General features: G+C 42.6%; 2 protein-coding genes across 4 annotated transcripts in view; both read left to right on the top strand.

The window, feature by feature from the left end:
- LRIG2 (leucine rich repeats and immunoglobulin like domains 2) overlaps positions 1-15,822 on the top strand; it is a 183,319-nt gene that overhangs the window by 119,341 nt on the left and 48,156 nt on the right. For 2 of the 3 annotated variants that reach the window (XM_012466608.2, XM_064372698.1), the window contains exon 1: positions 3,665-4,111. The exons of the other annotated variant lie outside the window; for it this stretch is intronic. In XM_012466608.2, coding sequence (XP_012322031.2) covers positions 3,873-4,111 — 239 coding nt within the window. In that variant the 5' untranslated portion in view covers positions 3,665-3,872. Of the gene's footprint in view, positions 1-3,664; positions 4,112-15,822 lie in introns of those variants that run through there. 3 annotated transcript variants of the gene reach the window in all.
- Positions 508-2,458, top strand: LOC105726983 (eukaryotic translation initiation factor 2A). The gene is given in 2 exon segments (XM_012466607.3): positions 508-895; positions 897-2,458. Coding segments are annotated over 2 exon segments (1,761 nt in total). The 5' UTR covers positions 508-517; the 3' UTR covers positions 2,280-2,458.

Below are 15,822 nucleotides of genomic sequence, written 5' to 3'. Positions count from 1 at the left end.
AGAAACCCCGTCTCCACTAAAAATACAGAAATTGGCCAGGCCTGGTAGTGCATGCCTGTAATCCCAGCTACTCGGGAGGCTGAGGCAGGAGAATCGCTTGAACTGGAGAGGCGGAGGTTGCGGTGACCGAAGATCGTGCCATTGCACTCCAGCCTGGGCAACAAGAGCAAGACTCTGTCTCAAAAAACAAACAAACAAACAAACAGCCGGTCGCGGTGGCTGATGACTGTAATCCCAGCATTGTGGGAGGCGGAGGTGGGCGGATCACCTGAGGTCAGATGTTAGAGACCAGCCTGACCAACATGGAGAAACCCCATCTCCTAAAAATACAAAATTAGCTGGGCGTGATGGTGCATGCCTGTAATCCCAGCTACTCGGGTGGCTGAGGCAGGAGAATCGCTTGAACCCAGGAGGCGGAGGTTGTGGTGAGCTGAGGTCATGCCATTGCAATCCATTCTGGGTAACAAGAACGAAACTCCGTCTCAAAAAACAAAACAAACGCTCTTTCCGGGACAATATGGCGCCGTCCACGCTGCTCTTGACAGTCCGGGGATCAGAAGGACTGTACATGGGGAATGGACCACCACATTTTACAGAAAGCACAGTGTTTCCAAGGGAATCTGGGAAGAATTGCAAAGTCTATACCTTTAGTAAGGATGGAACCTTGTTTGCCTGGGGCAACGGAGAAAAAGTAAATATTATCAATGATGTCACTAACGAGGGACTACTACACTCCTTGGACCTCCCAAAGGCAGTTTGCCTTGAATTCTCGCCAAAAAACACTGTCCTGGCAATTTGGCAGCCTTATACCACTTCTAAAGATGGCACAGCTGGGATACCCAACCTACAACTTTATGATGTGAAAACTGGGACATGTTTGAAATCTTTCATCCAAAAAAAAAAGGCAAAATTGGTGTCCATCCTGGTCAGAAGATGAAACTCTTTGTGCCCGAAATGTTAACAATGAAGTTCACTTCTTTGAAAACAACAATTTTAACACAATTGCAAATAAATTGCATTTGCAAAAAATTAATGATTTTGTATTATCACCTGGACCACAACCATACAAGGTGGCTGTCTATGTTCCAGGAAGTAAAGGTGCACCTTCATTTGTTAGATTATATCAGTACCCCAACTTTGCTGGACCTCATGCAGCTTTAGCTAATAAAAGTTTCTTTAAGGCTGATAAGGTTACAATGCTGTGGAATAAAAAAGCTACTGCTGTGTTGGTGATAGCTAGCACAGATGTTGACAAAACAGGAGCTTCCTACTATGGAGAACAAACTCTGCACTACATTGCAACAAATGGAGAAAGTGCTGTAGTACAATTACCAAAAAATGGCTCCATTTATGATGTAGTTTGGAATTCTAGTTCTACTGAGTTTTGTGCTGTTTATGGTTTTATGCCTGCCAAAGCAACAATTTTCAACTTGAAATGTGATCCTGTATTTGACTTTGGAACTGGTCCTCGTAATGCAGCCTACTATAGCCCTCATGGACATATATTAGTATTAGCTGGATTTGGAAATCTGAGAGGACAAATGGAAGTGTGGGATGTGAAAAACTACAAACTTATTTCTAAACCAGTGGCTTCTGATTCTACATATTTTGCTTGGTGCCCGGATGGTGAGCATATTTTAACAGCCACATGTGCTCCCAGATTATGGGTTAATAATGGATACAAAATTTGGCATTATACTGGCGCTATCTTGCACAAGTATGATGTGCCATCAAATGCAGAATTATGGCAGGTTCCTTGGCAGCCATTTTTGGATGGAATATTTCCAGCAAAAACAATAACTTAATAAGCAGTTCCAAGTGAAGTACCCAGCGAGGAACCTAAAGTTGCAACAGCTTATAGACCTCCAGCTTTAAGAAATAAACCAATCACCAACTCCAAACTGCATGAAGAGGAACCACCTCAGAATATGAAACCACAATCAGGAAATGATAACCTGTTGTCAAAAACAGCTCTTAAAAATCAAAGGAAGCATGAAGCTAAGAAAGCTGCAAAGCAGGAAGCAAGAAGTGACAAGAGTCCAGATTTGGCACCTACTCCTGCCCCACAGAGCACACCACGAAGCACTATCTCTCAGTCAATTTCTGGGGATCCTGAGATAGACAAAAAAATCAAGAACCTAAAGAAGAAACTGAAAGCAATCGAACAACTGAAAGAACAAGCAGCAACTGGAAAACAGCTCGAAAAAAATCAGTTGGAGAAAATTCAAAAAGAAACAGCCCTTCTCCAGGAGCTGGAAGATTTGGAACTCGGTATTTAAAGATTCACAGAAAGCAAGTTGATGACCAGAAATCAGTGCAGACACATCTGTTAAACCCATTGGTGTACACAGAATGTTCCTGTGCCCACACTTAATGTCAATCTCTAATTTTAACCATTTATCTAAGATTTTCCAAAGTGTAAAATTATTTAATAGTCTATTAAATTGATATTTATATCTTAAAACAAAAACAAAAACAAAACAAAACAAAACAAACAAAACAACAGAAAACATAATTACGACTCCAAATCTGCCATGGGAAAGATTGATTTCAGTTACTTTGTAAGACAACCCTAACCTAGGCATTATTATTCTTTTTAACCTGCTCAGATTTTCAATTTATGTCAGAAAACTCATGTTAATGTCGAACCTGCCCCTGTCTCAGAGTAACCTGGTTTAACCTCTTTGGGCTTGTTTCATCATCAGCAATAATTGTCTTGCCAATGTCACGGTCACTGAAGGAGCAAACAAGGTAACAGATGCAAACGCCCTTTGAAAAGTTCACTACACGTAAGTGAACCATCCTATCATTCTCAAAGTTTTATACAACCTTGGATGGTTGAATAAGCATAAGGTGGCCAAATATCACTGTTCCTAGTAAGTTTTCCATAGCCTTTTGCTTTAGGAGAAATAAATTTCCTCACATCCAGTCTTTGCTTTGTGGACTGCTTAACACTCTCTTTACTTGTCTCGCTTGCTTTTCTGAGAGTGACCAGGACAGCATCCCTCCAAACAGAAGGGTATTTCTCTTATATAGACATGCAGATGCAGTCCCACCAAAATTTATTGAACTCCAAGCTAGAACAAAAGGTGGAGGTGCACCGATGAAGAAACAAGGCCTCTGTCTCCAGGAGCTTACAAGGCCATTAACAGAGAGTGATATTGATCATAAGCAAGCGGGAGTTGCCGCCTACTTGCAGAAGAGCAGGGGCTACAGTCAAGCAGCAGGGGGCAGAAGAGGTTCGAGTTTGGCTCTGGAGGCCGATCTGGCCAAAGCCAGGATAGAAGCTCCCGCGACCCATTCGTGACTGCGACTTGGAAGGCAGCCCTTCTGCCACTCCCCTTTCTTAGAGCCCAGAGCAAATAAAAGATCGTTTTCTACGACTACGGTAGATATACCTGTAGTCAGGACTTTGAACTCACAGCGATTCGCTGTACCATTCCCTCTTAAGGAACTACTGCACCCTCCAGCGAAAGAACAGAGGCGGAACTCCATAGCGGCACCTAAAGTCCCTGAATGCCTTAAAATCCTCCTCCTAAAGGAACGCGGCAGCCTCTTGCCCCGCCTCCTCACTGAGTTCCGCCCCCGACGCAACCTCGTCCTGTGGCACCGATTGGCTGGTCCCTGTGCGTGAGGACGTTGCGTCGTGGGGCGGGGCGGATGAGCAGTGTCCGTCAGGCCTCAGCGGTGTGTCCTCAGCGGTCGCCTCCGGTGTCGCGCACGTCTGCTTCTTGCATGCCTTTAGATGGTACAGCCTACAGCTGGGGCTTCGAGAGACAGTGCAGCCGCTGTGCATCTCTGCTGAGCTTCTCTGCCTATCCTCCTTTTCTAGCAGGCAGCTCTTCTAGGCCAGGTCCAGGTCGAGGGGGAAAATGGCGCCGGCGCCCCTAGGCGTCCTGGAGGTGAAGTTGCTGGGGTGTCGGTCCGGATTGCTTTCCCGGTTCATCTTCCTTGCCCAGACCGCTCTCCTCCTGTTGCCCGCCGCTGGAGCAGGTCTCTGCCCCGCGCTCTGCTCCTGCCGCCTTCCTCTACTGGACTGCAGTCGCAGGAAACTGGCCGCACCGAGCTGGAGGGCGCTGTCGGGCCTGCTGCCCCCCGACACCGCTATTCTGTGAGTAGAGTGGCCAGGCCGAGTGACCAAAAGGAGGGGGAGCTTTCCCTCCACAGGGGGCAGGCAGGAGGGGGACAGGCCTGGTCGGAGGGCGTGGTCGAGAGCCTAAGCTCTGAAGGAAAGTGCCATCAGGATGCTGTGAACTTTGTATTAGGTGGTGGGAACCTGAGAAAGCCGGTGTTAAGGTTCCTGGAGACTTGTATGAAGACGGGGTTAAGATTCTTGGGGCCAAAGGGTCTGTGATTTCCTGAACTGGGGAGGAATGGGGCGGAGATAGTTAATGATAAGGACTCACGGGTCCTGGGCACCAGCATTGACTTTGGATGGTTACAGGGCGGGTCGAGCGTGGAGCAGTGCTCTCTGCTTACTTGGAGCTGCATTATTTGGTGTGTACCTCAGACTTAGTGGTTTTATAACCACGATAGCAAAAAACCAATGAACTATCTTTTGTCCCTAGTTCGCATGTTGGCTGATTTTGTGCTGCAGTTTTCGTACTTAACAGGTTTGAAAAGTTCAATATGTTGAATCAGGAGATCCTGTACTAATTCAGAACATCTCTGTAAATAGCATTTTTATATATATATATATTTTTTATTTTGAGACGGAGTTTCGCTCTTGTTGCCCAGGCTGGAGTGCAATAGCATGATCTCTGCTCACCACAACCTCCGCCTCTCGGGTTAAAGCGATTCTCCTGCCTCAGCCTCCCGAGTAGCTGGGATTGCAGGCGGGCACCACCACGCCCGGCTAATTTTTTGCATTTTTTTTAGTAGAGATGGGGTTCTCCCTGTTGGTAAGACTGGTTTTGAACTCCTGACCTCAGGTGATCTGCCTGCCTTGGCCTCCCAAAGTGCTGGGATTACAGACTTGAGCCACTGCGCCGGCTTGTGAGTAGCATTCTTGATCTAATTTAAACTTCACTGTAAAGAAGGGAAGGAGTGTTTTTTCCAAAATCATTTGATGCTTTGTTTTCAGTGCATCTTCTTGTGGCAAATAACCCAAAAATCAGTTCTGTTTATTTATGTATGAAAAGCAGGTACAATGGTTTGAATGAATTCTGGAGCCTCCACTGTTGAGTTTTCACTTTGACAGGTCTTTATTAGACAGTGGAACTTGGAGGGCTTATTAGTCTGAGTCAGCCTGGTGGTATTAGGAATAACAGTAGGTATTAAATGCTGCAATCATGGGCTTCTCAACCACTAACATACAGTTATTTCTTGTCCACTAACCGAGCAATACGTTTATTAACTGACAGACTTCTGATGGAGTCGTTGTTAAGAAAGAGTCATCATGGCTGGGCGTGGTGACTCATACCTATAATCCCGCACTTTGGGAGGCCGAGGTGGGCGAATCATGAGGCCAGGAGTTCGAGACCAGCCTGGCCAATATGGTGAAACCCCGTCTCTACTAAAAAAACAAAAATTAGCTGGGCATGGTGGCATGCATCTGTAGTCCCAGCTACTCGGGAGGCAGAAGAATCACTTGAACCTGGGAGGTGGATATTGCAGTGAGCTGAGATCGCATCACTGCACTCCAGCCTGGACAACAGAGCAAGACTCCTTCTCAAAAAAAAAAAAAAAAAAGCGTCATCACTAAAAAAAGAGCTTGAAGTACAATTAAAATATGAGGGTTTGCTTGGATTTTTACTGGAAATAAACTACAGATAAGAGGTCTGTGTTTCGGAGGTTAAGAGGTGTGTGTGTATGTGTGTGTGTATATATATATATATGTGTGTATATATATATATATGTGTGTGTGTATATATATATATATGTGTGTATATATATATATGTGTGTGTGTATATATATATATGTGTGTGTGTATATATATATATATATATATATATATACACGCATTTGCAAATAGGTTAGCATAGATAGGAAAGAAAGCTTCCTCATGTAGTCATTGAGAAAATTAACATAACCAAATGTTTTAGTAAACAGAACTGCAGTGTAATAAGATGCTTTCTGTTTTATGGTAGTGACACCTGTAGCCAATTCTGGTTTTATTGACTCAAATTTAAAAATTCTTATCAGTGTGCAGTATAGTCTGAGTTAAACCTAGCACAGCATCTTTGTTACGCAGCAAGCGCCTTTTTCTACGACATTCTTGACAGCTACCTGATTATAACAGTAAATCCAGCACAATTTGACAAAACAACTTCATTTAGCTGTAATTGAAATGAATGTGGCCTAGATTTTTTTTTTTTTTTTTTTTTTTTTGAGACGGAGTCTCGCTCTTGTTGCCCAGGCTGGAGTGCAATGGTGGGACCTCGGCTCACTGCAACCTCCACCTCCTGTGTTCAAGCAATTCTCTTGCCTCAGCCTCCCAAGTAGCTGGGATTACAGGTATCTGCCACTATGCTCCACTAATTTTTTGTATTTTTAGTAGAGATGGGGTTTCACCATGTTGGCCCGGCTGGTCTTGAACTCCTGACGTCAAGTGATCCACCCACCTCAGCTTCTCAAAGTGTTGGGATTACAGGCGTGAGCCACCACATCTGGCCTGGCCTACTTATTTATTTTTTTATTTTTTCAGTCTCGATGTGTCACCCAGGCTGTAGTGCAGTGGTTCGATCTCGGCTTATTTCAGCCTCTGCCTCCCAGGTTCCAGTGTTCTCCTGCCTCAGCCTCCCAGGTAGCTGGGATTACAGGCATGAGCCACTACACCGTACTAATTTTTGTATGTTTAGTAGAGACGGGGTTTCACAATGTTGGCCAGGCTAGTCTCAAACTCCTGACCTCAGGTGATCTGCCTGCCTCAGCCTCCCAAAGTGCTAGGATTACAGTCATGAGCCACCATGCCTGGCCACGGCCTAGTGGCCTACTTTTTAAGATTCTCCAGGTAAACATTTAGAAGTAATTTCATGTATGATATATTTTTGTGTTAAGATTTGATTTTTGTTTAATCAAGACCAATTGCCTAGAGCCAAGTGACATTCAGAATTTTTAATGTCCTATAATGAAATTGACATTTTCAGTTGAAGTGAAATACCTTAGAGAGCAATTCTGTTGTAGAAATGTAATTGGATGGAAGTCTTACATTGGTAGAACTCTTAGAATATTAAAAGATAGGACTGTAAATTGAGAAATGAAACCTTCTTCAGCAGTTGCCTTCAGCTGTAAAACCACCAAGTACACTTGGGTTTCTTTATGTAATTTTGAGTGTTGAAAATACACGTAATGCTTTAAATATATTAGTGATTCAAACTCACATGCTCAAACTTGTTGCCATCAAATTATTATGGACAAGACTCATTAATCCTGGTTTTTGGAAACCTATTCAGATACTGTCTTTATGCTTCCGTGTATGAGAAACTCTCTAGAATACTATTTGATCATTCAGAGCTTGACTGGATTCTCTTTGGGTGGATTCTCTGTATCACATTGTTCTGATTACACACACATACACAGCATTGGAAGACTAGGTATATCAGTCAACTTATTGTTTTGCAAAGTAAGTGTGTTAGAACCCCTTTTCCCCAGTGATTTGTTGTCTTGGTCATTTCATGATAGTATCAAAACATTAAGAGGTACGTATTTTTAGGGTTAAGGACAGTTCTATAGCTTATATAGATTTAGCTTTATGAAAAATTGGTAGCCTTTTCCTTACTATTTTATTTCACTGTAGACTGCTAAATGAGTTTCCCACTTTCACTCAGGCTGGAGTGAAGTGGCATGATCTCCGCTCACTGCAACCTCTGCTGCACCCCCCACCCTGGGTTCAAGTGATTCTCCTGCCTCAGCCTCAGCCTCCCAAGTAGGGATTATAGGTGCCCTCCACCATGCCTGGATAATTTTTGTATTTTTAATGGAATGTATTTGTATTTTTAATGGGGTTCCGCCATGTTGGCCAGGCTGGTCTTGAACTCTAACCTCAGGTAATCGTCCCACTTCAGCCTCCCAAAGTCCTAGGATAAACCACCATGCCTGCCAACTGCTAAAAGTTTTATCGTGGATCAATATTGGGAACTGCTGCTGACTTGATTCATTTATTGGGTTATATATGTACTTAGTTACCTATACTTTTTTAGTTCTTTCTGTTTTCATTATAATTGTTTAAAGTTTGTTTACATTTGTTTCTTTATAATAGTTGTGAACATCCTAGCACTTTGGGAGGCTGAGGTGGGCAGATCACGAGGTCAAGAGATTGAGACCGTTCTGGCCAACATGGTGAAACCCCGTCTCTACTAAAAATACAGAAATTAGCTGGATGTGGTGGTGTCTGTAGTCCCAGATCCTCAGGAGGCTGAGGCAGGAGAATCCCTTGAACCCGGGAGGCAGAGGTTGCAGTGAGCCGAGATCAGGCCACTGCACTCCATCCTGGCAACAGAGTGAGACTCCGTCTCAGAAAGAAAAAATATTTTGAACAGATTAGTTTTTTTAGTGTACAGAGAAGACATAAGCTTATGTTGAATATCTCTAGGGAAGTCTTTCCATGTGTGACTTGAGCTTCAACCTCTGTAGCTATTTTAGTAACCCTGGCAAAATGTTTTCACTATTAACATGTGGATTTAGTGTTTTTTTTTGAGATGGAGTCTGGCTCTGTCACCAGGCTGGAATGTAGTGGCATGATCTCTGCTCACAGCTACCTCTGCCTCCCACATTCAGGCGATTCTCCTGCCTCAGCCTCCTGAGTAGCTGGGGCTATAGGTGTGCGCCACTATGCCCAACTAATTTTTGTTTTTTTTTTTCTTTTTAATTCTAGGCTCTCAGATATAATAATTTTTGTATTTTTAGTAGAGACCATACTGGCCAGGCTGGTTTCAAACTCCTGACCTCGTGATTGGGCCACCTCAAAGTGCTGGGATTACAGGTGTGAGTTACTGTGCCCAGCCCTGGAAAACATTTTTAGGTTTTAGAAAGGTAGAGGAGTTGATTTGAGACCTTTTAAAGTTCATTCCAGTTTTTGTTTCTTTCTCTTTTTTTCTGAAAATGAAGTCTTCCAACCTTCTGTTACATGTAGAGCATAAAAATTATAAAGAAAACTGAGAGGAGGCAATATTTTTGGTATAACTTTATAACTTGAAGTTGTCTAATCCAGCTGAAATGTGAAAATAATCTAATTGCTTTAAACCACAAGGTGGTAAATTAAAAATGAGCCTGTGATCTGCTGCGGTGGCTCATGCCTGTAATCCCAGCTCCTTGGGAGGCTGAGGCAGCCAGATTGCTTGAGCCCAGGAGTTCAAGACTAGCCTGGACAACGTGGCAAAACCCGCTCTTTACCAAAAAAAAAGTGCAAAAATTAGCCAGGTGTGCTGGTACACACCTCTAGTCCCAGTTACTTGGGAGGCTGAGGTAGGAGGATTGCTTGAGCCTGGGAAGCAGAGGTTGCAATGAACTGAAATTGTGCCGCTGCATTGCAGCCTGGGAGACAGATCGAGATCCTGTCTAAAAAAAAAAGAAAGAAAAGAAAAAGAAAATGAGTCCATTTTAAAAAGGTACAGATTAAGTTTCCCTTCTATCAGAGTCTCTCACATTTACCTCAGTTGTTACTTTTTAGTTCCTCTTTCTATTTTGAGTCTATGATGTTTTTCATAATGCTTTTCACAGAAAAGTGAGATAGATGCTGGAGCTGACTATTGAGTGGATTTAGCAATCTAGTTTACTCTTGTGATCAAGCCCAAATAGGACTTCCTCTCTGGTGGCCTCTAGGCTTCCATAAGCAGGAATCAAGAGGAAACGCTTATTGTGTGGATAGTATCACCTCTCTCCAGGTCTGCAATCAAGAGTGAAGAACTGTGCTTGTTCCTGGAAAGATTCTGCATCTGTTACTTCCCCCCAATGCTTAACAATTTCAACACAAACCAGTATCTGCCTTGAGACTTTGAGCACCATTCTCACTGTGTCTTTTAGTCTACATCAGTCTCAAGAAGCCCAGGAATTCTTTAGGTTATCTCTCTTCTAGAAACATCCTGATGCCCTGCTTGGCTTTCTTTTTGTCTTTAGCAGGTATCATCATCTGACATGCTACGTATTTTGCCTTCCTTTCAGTAGAATGTAAACCTCATAAGGGCAAAGTTTTATTTTATTTTATTATTATTATTTTTGAGACGGAGTTTCGCTCTTGTTACCCAGGCTGGAGTGCAATGGCTCAATCTCGGCTCACCACAACCTCCGCCTCCTGGGTTCAGGCAATTCTCCTGCCTCAGCCTCCTGAGTAGCTGGGATTACAGGCATGCGCCACTATGCCCAGCTAATTTTTTGTATTTTTAGTAGAGACGGGGTTTCACCATGTTGATCAGGATGGTCTCGATCTCTTGAGCTCGTGATCCACCCGCCTCGGCCTCCCAAAGTGCTGGGATTACAGGCTTGAGCCACCACGCCCGGCCTTTATTTTATTTTTTAAGACCAAGTCTCGGTTCATCGCCCAGGTGAGAGTGCAGTGGCGTGATTCTCCTGGCTAATTTTTGTATTTTTAGTAGAGACGGGGTTTCACCATATTGGCCAGGCTGGTCTCGAACTCATGACCTCAGGTGCTCCGGCCACTGCAGCCTCCCAAAGCTGGGATTACAGGCGGGAGCCACCTCACCTGTCTTCCAGCCACCAATTTCTAAAGTTGAGATACTCCAAAAGTGTTATGTAATAGAAAGATTGTCTGTCTTTTTTAGACAATAGCAGAAACATCAATTTGAGTTTGCAAAAGAAACACTTTAACTGGGAATTAGTGCCAAGTAAAAAAATTAAGTAAATAAAAGACCTTGTAAATTCCTAAACGGATAGGGGATGAGGTGTGGGAAAAGCTGCTATGTTTCCAGAATCCAAAATACTTTGCCCCTGGCTTGCGTGCTACTGTTATAATGAACTGTTTCACTTTCAACAGTCATCTCAAAGCATACATGATGGTTTCACTGCATTAAGGATTTTAGCATATTTTATTTTTATCCTGGTATATCTGGGAAAGTGGTAAACAGAAGATGTGAGCCCACAAAATCTAGTGCAATCTTCAAGGCGTTTTTGTTTGTTTATAAGATACCTGAACAAGAAAACCTGCAATAAGAGAGCCTTAATAAATCTAATACAGATCTGATACAGGTCACTTGGGGTTGGTTGTTACACAGATATACCCTGGTGTATTAGTCTGTTGCATTGCTGTATAGAATTAACTGAGACTGGGTAACTTATAAAGGAAAGAAGTTTAATTGGCTTACAGTTCTGTAGGCTGTACAGGAAGTGTGGCACTGGCATCAGCTTGGCTTCCGGTGAGGCCTCAGGGAGCTTTTACTCATGGCAAAAGGTGAAGCAGGAGCAGGCACTTCACGTGGTGAAAAGAGGAGTGAGAGAGAGTCATGTAGGGGAGGTGTTCACATTATTTATTTATTTAGAGACATTCTCGCTCTATTATTTATTTTTTTGAGACAGAGTCTCCTTCTGTTGCCCAGGCTGGAGTGCAGTGGCGCGATCTCGGCTCACTGCAACCTCTGCCTCCCGGATTCAAACAATTCTCCTGCTTCAGCCTCCTAAGTAGCTGGGATTACAGGAACGTGCCACCACACCCAGCTAATTTTTGTATTTTTAGTAGAGACGGGATTTCACCATGTTGGCCAGGCTTGCCTCAAACTCCTGACCTCAGGTGATCCACCTGCTTCAGCCTCCCAAAGTGCTGGGGTTATAGGCATGAGCCATCGTGCCCAGCCAGCTGCACACTTTTAAGCCACCAGATCTCATGTGAACTCAGAACATCCTCTGCCCATCAGACTTTGGTTTATTAGATGGATTTCTGGACTGGTAATGTCTTCAGCCCCACCTGTATATTAGACTGTTGCTTGGAGAGCTTTTACAAAATACCATTGTTTTGGCCTTACCCTGGTGATTCTCTCGTTTGTTTGTTCTGGGGCGGGACTTCAGTATCAATATTTTAAAATCTTCCCTAGTGAGGCTAATGTGTAGCCATGATGGAGAACCACTAAACCATAAGCAATTGTTGCTTATTGAATGTTAGTTGAGGAAATCTGTGCTTTGCTTAATTCTTTAAAATTATTATCTACTTTGGAGGACCTGTTTATTTTTATAGAGATTAATGTCCTAATTATATTTTATTATATTAAAAATGTTTTACATTTTCTAATGTAAAACATACATAATCAGCACGAGTGATCAAAGGATTACTTGTGTATTAAGATAATCACTTGATTTCCTAATGCTAGAAAATACGTTTCCCTTATCTTTAGATCCATGACATTTTATATGCTTTATTCTTTAAAGGTTTTTCAGTCCTAATGGAAAACTGGCATTTAACCAGTTGAGAAAAGATCACATCATATTAAGTAAAGGCTTAGCAAAACATTTTTAAAAAATACTCTGAAAGCATTCTTATGTCATATTTTCTGTGCCAGAGAAAATGACTCAACATATTTATTCTGTATTATTTCAGTCATGAAAAACATTACAATATTCAGTTGGTGCAAATAAGAAATAAAAGCAATTTAAGTAATTATACTCTATCCAAATTATTGATTTCAAGTTTGAGAGAAAAACCTGAAGAACAGGAGAGTTAATTGAGCTTTACTTTGTTGTAAACCAGCTTTTTAAGGTATTTATATTCTTTTTTTTTTGAGACCAAGTCTCGCTCTGTCGCCCAGGCTAAAGTGCAGTGGCGAAATCTTGGCTCACTGCAACCTCCTTATCCTGGGTTCAAGCAATTCTCCTGCCTCAGCCTCCCGAGTAGCTGGGATTACAGGCGACTGCCACCACGGCTGGCTAATTTTTGTATTTTTAGTAGAGATGGGGTTTCACCATGTTGGTCAGGCTGGTCTCGAACTCCTGACCTTGTGATCTGCCCACCTCAGCCTCCCAAAGTGCTGGGATTACAGGTGTGAGCCACCGAGCCTGGCCTGGTATTTGTATTCCTTTTTTTTATTTACTTATTTTTTCCTTTTTAAAAAATTATTTTTTCTTCCCTTAAAGTCCAAAGCAATCTTTTTTCTTTTATTTGTTAAAAAAATTTTTTTGTTTTTACAAAATTGAAAAAATAACATTTTTGGAGTATAGGTATTTGTATTCTTTTTTTTTTTTTTTTTTTTTTTTGAGACGGAGTTTTGCTCTCGTTACCCAGGCTGGAGTGCAATGGCGCGATCTCGGCTCACCGCAACCTCTGCCTCCTGGGTTCAGGCAATTCTCCTGCCTCAGCCTCCTGAGTAGCTGGAATTACAGGCACGCGCCACCATGCCCAGCTAATTTTTTTGTATTAGTACAGACAGGGTTTCACAATGTTGACCAGGATGGTCTCGATCTCTCGACCTCGTGATCCACCCGCCTCGGCCTCCCAAAGTGCTGGGATTACAGGCTTGAGCCACCGCGCCCGGCTGGTATTTGTATTCTTTATCTCTCCTCCTTTTGCCCTTCCTCAGCTTTTCCCAAAAAAAGACTGTAATTATGGGCAGGACTTGGTGGCTCACGCCTGTAGTCCTAGCTCTTAGGGAGGCGGAGGCGGGAGGATACCTTGAGCCCAGGAGTTTGAGACCTGCCTGGGCAATGTAGTGAGACCCTGTTCTCCACAAAAAGGAAAAAAAAAAGCCTGTAATTATGTTATTAGGATACCTTGAGCCTAGGAGTTTGAGACCTGCCTGGGCAATATAGTGAGACCCCGTTCTCCACAAAAAGTAAAAAAAAAAAAGCCTGTAATTATGTTATCTGTAGCAGATAACTGACAGAATAATTGCCAGAATAACTAGCGGTGATTAGCAGTTTTAAAGGTAAACCATTAACAGAGCAATAATAGCAAAGTGTTGTATAAATCAACTTGTAACTAAATGCTTCTTTGTTTTTGTTTGTTTTGTTTTGTTTTTTGGTTTTTTTTTTTTGAGACGAGTTTTGCTGTTGTTGCCCACGCTGGAGTGCAGTGGCGCAGTCTCTGCTCGCTGCAACCTCTGCCTCTTGGGTTCAAGCCATTCTCCTGCCTTAGCCTCCTGAGTAGCTGGGATTACAGGCGTATGCCACCATGCCCAGCTAGTTTTGTATTTTTGTTGTTTTGAGACAGGGTCTCACTCTGTCACCCAGACTGGAGTGCAGTGGCATGATAGCTCACTGCCATGTCTGTCTGATGGGTTCAAGTTGTTCTCCTGCCCCATACTCCCAAGTGGCTGGGATTATAGGTGTGTGCACTATGCCAGGCTGGTTTTTGTATTTTTTATTTATTTATATTTATTTAATTTTTAAAAATTTATTTTTTTCATCTCTTTTTTTTTTTTTTTTTTTTTTTAAATTTCTTTAGTTCTTGTATTTTTAGTAGAGACGAGGTTTCACCATGTTGGCCAGGCTGGTCTCAAACTCCGACCTCAGGTGATCTGCCCGCCTTGGCCTCCCAAACTGCTGGGATTACAGACGTGAGCCACCTCACCTGGCCAATTAAACCTTCTTAACCAATAATGTAAATGATAAGTCGTTTTATCTCAATTAACTTTTAAAAATCTTTAGAATGGGCCAGGCACAGTGGCTTATGCCTGTAGTCCCAGCACTTTGGGAGGCCGAGGCGGGTGGATCACCAGAGTTTGGGAGTCTACTTAAAAAAAAAATTAGCTGGGTGTGGTGGCGGGCGCCTGTAATCCCATCTCCTCCGGAGGCTGAGGCAGGAGAATCACTTGAACCCGGGAAGTGGAGGTTTCAGTGAGCTGAGATCTCGCCACTGCACTCCAATCTGGTGACAGAGCGAGACTTCATCTAAAAAAAAAATTCTTTGCAGTAGCTTAATAATTATAAGATCTGATACAAAGATACGAACCAGAAAATGCTGGTACCTAAAAAATGCTCACTAATAGTTAAAATGCCATAGCTTTCTGCATATTTTCATATATAAGCAGGAACCTTTGTTCCACTATTACTGAACTATTATTCTAAATGAGGGCAGGAAAGATACTAAAAACATGGATAGGAGTGATATTCCATGATTTTGTACTGCTCACTAAGAAATTCAGCTCTGTTTATTTGAAATTTGAAGGCCAGACACTGGGTTCTAAAGTGGAATTTACTATTTTATACATCAGTCCAAAAAAAAAAAAAACACCAGTCTAGTATATTTGTATTTTTCACTATTTTTCTGAGGTATCTTACTGATTAGGAAGACAAAAGAACATGGAGTTAATAAGTTTTTCTTGTTCCTTTTCAGGTGTCATAATTAACCTGATTTGGTCAATTTATGGTATTTTGAAAACATTAGGAAGAATTCTAATCTCAGAAAAGTAACAAAATTAAAATCTTATTTCGGGCTATGTGTGGTGGTTCATGCCTGTAATCCCAGCACTTTGGGATGCTGAATTGGAGGAAGGAGGATTGCTAGAGTCCAGGAGTTTGGAACCAGCCTGGGCAACATAACGAGACCCTATCTGTACAAAAAATAAAAATTAGTTGGGTGCAGTGGCAGATGCCTGTAGTCCCAGGTATTTGGGAAGTTGAGATAGCAGAATTGTTTGAGCCTGGGAGTTGCAGTGAGCCATGATCAAGCCACTGCACTTAGCCTGGGCAACAGAGTGAGACCCTGTCTCAAAAAATAAAATCTTATTTCCTATTATATTAGGTTAAAGATATTTTTAAATAATACCCATGGTAAACTTTTTTTGTTTTTGAGATGGAGTCTCGCTCAGTCACCCAGGCTGGAGTGCAGTGGCCTGATCTCAGCTCACTGAAACCGCTGCCTCCCAGGTTCAAGCAGTTCTCCTGCCTCAGCCTCCCAAGTACCTGGGGTTGTAGAAGTGTGCCACCACGCCAGCTAATTTTTG

Source organism: Aotus nancymaae, unplaced genomic scaffold, assembly GCF_030222135.1.
Source record: "Aotus nancymaae isolate 86718 unplaced genomic scaffold, 86718_ANA_hifiasm-v0.15.2.pri h1tg000007l, whole genome shotgun sequence".
In the NCBI taxonomy this organism is placed as follows: Eukaryota; Metazoa; Chordata; class Mammalia; order Primates; family Aotidae; genus Aotus; species Aotus nancymaae.
The sequence above is the reverse complement of the archived record's forward strand: the minus strand, read 5'-3'. Positions and strand labels throughout refer to the sequence as shown.